This window comes from Planococcus citri, chromosome 3, assembly GCF_950023065.1.
Source record: "Planococcus citri chromosome 3, ihPlaCitr1.1, whole genome shotgun sequence".
Taxonomy (NCBI): domain Eukaryota; kingdom Metazoa; phylum Arthropoda; class Insecta; order Hemiptera; family Pseudococcidae; genus Planococcus; species Planococcus citri.
In genome coordinates, this window is record NC_088679.1 from 83,637,077 (window position 1) to 83,643,622 (window position 6,546).

General features: G+C 38.6%; 1 protein-coding gene across 5 annotated transcripts; it reads right to left on the reverse strand.

Annotated features, from left to right (window-relative positions):
- Nucleotides 1–209: 209 nt before the first annotated feature.
- On the reverse strand, nt 210–3,310 carry LOC135839933 (uncharacterized). 5 transcript variants are annotated; one of them, XM_065356210.1, is made up of 5 exons: nt 2,963–3,310; nt 2,481–2,889; nt 1,936–2,373; nt 628–846; nt 210–547 (listed from the first exon to the last, which is right to left on the reverse strand). In XM_065356210.1, exons 4-5 carry the CDS (start codon nt 843–845, stop codon nt 337–339), a joined length of 429 nt encoding a protein of 142 aa, XP_065212282.1. In that variant the 5' UTR covers nt 846; nt 1,936–2,373; nt 2,481–2,889; nt 2,963–3,310; the 3' UTR covers nt 210–336. The 5 variants fall into 5 exon arrangements, with proteins under 5 accessions (XP_065212282.1, XP_065212281.1, XP_065212283.1 ...); XM_065356209.1 differs by having other exon boundaries at nt 2,481–2,594; nt 2,784–3,310; XM_065356211.1 differs by lacking the exons at nt 1,936–2,373; nt 2,481–2,889; nt 2,963–3,310 and adding an exon at nt 1,811–1,918.
- Nucleotides 3,311–6,546: the final 3,236 nt, after the last annotated feature.

Sequence of the window (6,546 nt, forward strand, 5' to 3'; positions counted from 1 at the left end):
GTCACTCAGCTATGGGATAAGGAGCGCATTCGACAGATATTCATCCCGATCTCCAGGTTGTAAATTATTTAATGTAGATTAATTAAATTAAGTTAGCTACCTGTAGTCTAACTCAAATAGGAAGTAGATCCTCTTCGCTCTATTATAACCATAATACTCTAGTCGTCCACCTAACGTTTCGTTTAAATACTACCTAATTAATGAACAACTTTAATTGAGTTCCCTTTAATCGACAAAAGAGCGAAGATAATTGATTGGAAAGTATTCTCCTTCGTTAAGATTTAAATGGTTAAAATTTAACAACAATAATAACAATCGCGATTCTCGATTTACATGCTAATTAGTTCTACGTAATTTACGGCCTCTAAATTTCTTCCCTTTTCCTTCCTTTCGGGCTGCCGCTCTTTTCATCGTTTTTCTCTTTCGGCTCAAGTCCTCAGATTCGTCAGAGTCCTCGTCGTCGGAGTCCTCGTCTGAGTCTTCGTTGTAAATCCCAGGAATAATTATTTCGACAATATAATCTTCGGGCTCATAAAACGCTTCGGCTCTATACCAAAATCAAATTAATTATCAAATTTACACTTCTATATCTAAATTCTACACTTCTATATCTAAATTCTAACTTACTCGTAAATTTCTAATATCATCATCGTCTGCAAAAACAGAACAATTTCAATTGGCACGCCTTCTGCTAATAACCGGTCCATTCTATTAAATAAGTCGATGAACTCATCTTTCAGTTCTCCTCCATCCGTTCTTATATGCGAATTCGATCTCGACTCTTCCAGATGTCTAATAAAGGCAATCTCTTCGTCAATATCGTCGAATTTGTACAACTTGTCCATTCTACCATAAATTTAACACAAAATATTTAAATAAATTGTTAAGATTAACAGGAACTCAAATCAGTTTTTCTAAATTTTATCAATTGTTTTTCTAAATTTTATCAATTGTTATCATATAATTGTTAATCCCCTCCTAGTTAGGTTAGGCTTCATCCGCGATAATGCTAGTAGCTCTGCTAGGATCCAAATTACTCCTCAATCGTGATAATTACGATTAAATGTCACTAAATTACCCACCATCAACCAAGAATTCGTTATTCATGACCTAAACGATTAAAATCACTTGACATCGTTTATTTATTCTCACACCAAAATTATCGACCAGATCAACGATCATTCTAAATAATGCTACGTTTGCGATATCACTATAATCATTGTCAGATGGTTTCTAAAGCTCATTCTAAATTATTCAAATTACCTCGCTCGCGATCTCCAACCTTCGTTACTACCGAACAATCTCTAATTAAATACACACGAATCATCGTTCGATTAATTTACTTCCAAAACGTTTCAATTTCACCATCTACGGATATGTTTCAAAATCAGCCGCTAAACTTCGTTCGTTCGATTTAGTTTACATTGCTAAACGACCATTAACTCTAATACAATGTGTTTTAAAATACAAAGATTAAATAATACTAGAAATCGTGTATTAGTCCCTATCGCTCACATTACTTGGCAATGTATAATTCGCGAAACCCAAATTTCAACAATTATTATGTATTACTTCAACGCTAACGGAACAAGGTTCAGTTCCGTCATACGTTGCGTTATGATTACAAATTATCTATCAATCAAAGGTATTAATTAACATCATACAGGTCCAGTATCAACATCACCAATTAAATAAATTCTTCTGATATAGTCGTTACAACACAGTCGTTACAACACTGCTGTTTGTTCGTCGCTAAACACGTACATCGTTCTATTCGCGATCAAATTCGATTCTATTTAATAACACTTACCTTCTATTACTCCCTCAACGTTCGCTATAATATTTTTTTCTAAATCAGCTACTAAATCGAATCTAATACAAGAATAAATCGTTCATTTCAATGTACGCAATCGATTTTAATTAAATATTACTTACCTACGAAATTATCATATCAGTTCGCTTCCAAACTACCACCTTAGCATTACGATAATCAACGCTAAATCAGTTTAATTCAATCATCGATCGTTTATTCGCAGTCAAATTGATTAATTGAGTTTCATTTAAAATCATCTCCTAAATAAGTTCCATTTCCCACAAATTTACTTGTATCAACGTTCGTGATTTGCTAATTAGTTATTCTCACCGTTTACCTGAAATATCATTGAGTAACATAAGACATCGTTTATTTAGTCCCTACACCGTTATTCACCGATCTGATCACGATCATTCTATATCAGCACAAATTCGTTCGTTTCAACGTCCGTGATTTGCTAATTAAATTAAAATCGTCTATTATGATGTGCTCGTACGCTAGAGTTCGTCCGAAGATTCAAATTTCGCGATTATCATCCATTCTTATTCGTCTACCTGAAACTAGATCACAATTCGATCAATTAATTTATTCAAATTCGTTCGATTAACTTAATAAGGCATAATTACTTCCATTCGATTATCAATCAAAATCAATCAATATTAATTACCTGACACTCAGTCGTTTTTCAGCCATAAACAACGATGATTGTAGATTTAGTCGTTTCCCATTTAACCATCAAAATACACGAATTCGATTACGTTCGGTTTATCCATTCGTACACCTTAAACAAGAGTACAGTCGATTAATTAAAATGCCAATTTATTTTGATAACTACGGAGACATATTTCCACCATTTCGATACCATTCCTCAATGGTATTTCGAAGATTAAACTACAAATTACTCGAAGTCTATTAAATTAATCACGATTAAGCTCAATTCGATTGAATTCAAATTAATTAACCAATTTACCTGATATAATTACAGCCGATTTTCCAGCCAACAACAACGTTGAATATTTATTTAGTCGTTTCCCATCTTAGTTTCTAAAATCAATCAAATTCACGAGTCCGAATACCTGAAACAATTTTCCACAAAGCATCAATTCTTGTAAAATTAGCCACATCGAATTCTAAATTAACACCACTTACCGATCTTAAAATTCGCGATTTCCTTATTAACTTTCAATCCAATCTCAGTTTAGACGATCAACTCTTCGTATTTGCATAATTTTCTAGTGAAAATCTGCAAATGAGGCAGTTTGAATTTCCATTAAGCAACACTTATGCTCGTTTCATTGGTCACATGACCCCCCTACAGACTAAATAAAACTCATCGGATTCTAACGTTTTAAATAAAATTAAGAAAATATTAATTTTCCACTGTTAGAAAGTTTTCTCAATATTCTTATCATTTATCTTCAAGATACCCAATCCGTTTCCCAGCCCAATCAAGTTTTCGGTTAACCCAAGTACAACTAGGAGCGCTAGCAACTTCACGAAGCTACCTATTCATCGACCTACTTAATAGATTTTATTTTTATTTTTTTTTTATTTTTTAAATCTCCCGATCAAGCTACCCTAAATGATTTATTAAATCTTGTAAACAATTTTAATTAATATATCGATTAATTTTTCACCGCAAACATCTAACAAGCAATTTTCACGAATATTTTATTATTCCATCACTTTATAAATACGTTTAGTTTTTCATCTAAATAAGAGTTTAATTCATCACCTTCTACCAAATTAAAATCGGAAATGATCCCCCAATTAACTCGTAAATTCCAAACAACTCGCCATTTTAAATAGTTTAAATTATTAGTTTACCATCAAATCGCTGTTTACGCTTGTTAATAACAACAAACAGCCATTAATTACTAGATTCGATACTGCTTACCTTTGCTAGCCATTAATTATCAGTTACGTCAATCTATATACCTAAATTTACGATTACATTGTATTACGTTTTCAATTGTCGCAATATTTAACTCGTTATAAGTTTCGCTCATGTCAATTATCAGTTACGCTAATCTAAAGTTATGATTATTTTGTATTATGTTTCCAATTGTTGAAATAGCTAACTCGTTATTTACGAATACGATCAAATTGTTTATTTTCAAGATTATGTCTTACGTTAACGTTATAATCATTAGCTTAATCCAATGATCAATCAGCTTTGTAATGTTCAATTCTCTGTCTAGTTATTATTACCATATCGTTATCACAAGAACAATTAATTTTACCAAATGTAAATTCTATCAACGTACAACTGCAATTGTAAACTATTTAGCTACACCGTACGTATCTATTAGATTGTCACTGTGAGAAGTAACAACTGTTGCTTCTCAACAGTCTCTATTTTGCATTCCCAAGGCTGTTGAGATGTTGGTAATCTTCGGGCGTTAGACGATGTCACTTGTGATGTCCTGTTGTTCTGATTTCCCAGATTTCTCTCGGCGTCATCAAACAGTTCTTCTTAAGTTTACCAAATGAAAATGAAATGTTTTTCTCGTTTTCCGTTATTGAATAGGTTACTCCTCAGTGCTCGTGGCCTGCCTGGGTCAGTCTCGTAGAAACCATTCGTGGTGCGCAGAGATTGGCTCCTGTTGGTCCATGGGCGGTGGTGGGTAACTTTTAAATTTATCATGTTATTATTTAGACATTTGTTATTATAATTTAGACGTTTAACCTCTAAAGGTTTTCCCCATTGGGGTTTTTCACCTTTTATTTTCAAATTTTAATCTACCAATTAACGCTAAGCATTTCCGTGTAAGATTATAGTTCGATTTATGTAGATCTGTATGTATTGATAAACCAATAGGTAGAAATGTGTACAAGATTGTATCATATTATCGAATAAACTTCCCCCACCCCCTCGTGGGGATTGGGGTACCCTTAAAAAAAAAAAAAAAAAAAAAAGGTTAGGTTAGGTTAGGTTAGGTTAGGTTAGGTTAGGTTAGGTTCCCGGCGGGGGGGCCGGGGGAGGGCCCGGCGGGGGGGCCGGGGGAGGGCCCGGCGGGGGGGCCGGGGGAGGGGGCCGAGACCCCAGGCTGGCGAACTTTCGGGTTACGCAAGGCTTGGCTGTACTTGGTTCGCTTCCTTGGCCTCTTCGGGCCCTTGTCAGGGAACCGGGCGCGATCCCCAGGTTGCGGATAGGGGGCCACAGGTTAATAAATCCTGTGGTGTGCTGTAATGCACCGCGGACAAGACCCAACAACACTCTATCGTTGTTGGCCTTTAGTCTATCCTTTCTTCAATTACCTTTATCATTCCTTCCTTTGTTTTAGTGGTAGTCATACGGTGTGTTCAGAGTGAGGCGCATAATAAGGGAACACGGTTACGACCCTATTACCTTTCCGAAGGAGGAGACCGATTCCGGGTCAACCTGTAATGGGATGGCTCTGAACGGTGTGCCTTGTTTGGTATGCGCTGTGTCTGGACAATACTAGTGTGTCTACATTCCTTTCTTCATTCCTTTCCCTTCCGGGCAGCGGGCCCATTCCCTCCGACCTCTGGGCTGTTCAGGGTTACGCATCGTCAAGCCAATGCGTCAGTTGACGGGTTACGTAACGTCTTGAAAAAGCGTTCACGTCCGTCTTCGGGTTTCGCATTGTTTGCCGTTCGCGTCCTGTTCTGGCTGCTGATCTGCAACAGAGGATGGATGTGGTTTGGGACTCGTCGCTGTCCAAGGCGCCCTCAGGCGGCCAGTGTGGAGTTCGATGTCTGGCGGTGGCCGGTAACCACCCAGGCGGCGTCCTGTGATCCCAGTCATGGCATCGTTTTTCTGCTCTGGTTCGTCTGTTGGTGTAACAGTTGTGGGTGCTCCTTAAACCCTCCCCCATCCGGGCCTACCGAGGGACCTGGGTGCACGGCTAGTACGTGTGGCTGTGGGTTATGCAGCCAATTGGGACCCTGCGGATACCTCCCGACCTCCGCAGTATATAGGGGCTTATGGCTACGCGTGCGCTCTGGCCATAAGCAGACCCCAAAACGCCGGTACTCGTGGGACAACCATGAAAGATTCTACTTCTACTTCGCAACGAAACGATTCTAACAACCGAAATACGACGACCAACGACGATTCATCATCGACACCGATATCTTCGAGATCGAGATCTACGCAACGAACCACAACCGATACACCGATTCCGATACACCGCTCCCGATCTTCACCAGGGGCAGTCATCGATCCTGGCGAATTCAGCACCTCTACCAAAACCGACGTACCGACTCTTAGCAGTCTCAAAGCGATAAAATCCAAATTAACTGCGGCCGCCAAGTCACAGATTAAAGCTATGGAAGAGCTTAACCTCGAACTCACGGACTTACCATTCAAAGTAAATTTTTTTCAAACCCCCAAAGAGACTCAGGGCGAGTTCAAATCACGACGTACTCGTGAAGGCGTCCGTTGGGGTTATTTCGTTCAGCGGTGCCAAGAAGACCCTGATTATCTTCTACAAGCACAGCGCGGTCAACTGATGATGGAAGCTGATCCCGTTGATGATGATACCGACTATTCTTCAATCAGAGATAGATTCGCCCACAACAGCCACTCTGACTCATCCAGCTCAGACGGCAAAGAAGTCGATAACGCATCACGCCTCAACCTTTCGGAAGAAGATCTTAATACCTCCAATAATCTAACGCTGGTTAACCCCGATTCTCCAGCAGCTCGCTCACTCCTCACTCCTCCCTCTCATCCTTTTCCTGCTCCTCCTCCTCCTTCTTCGACA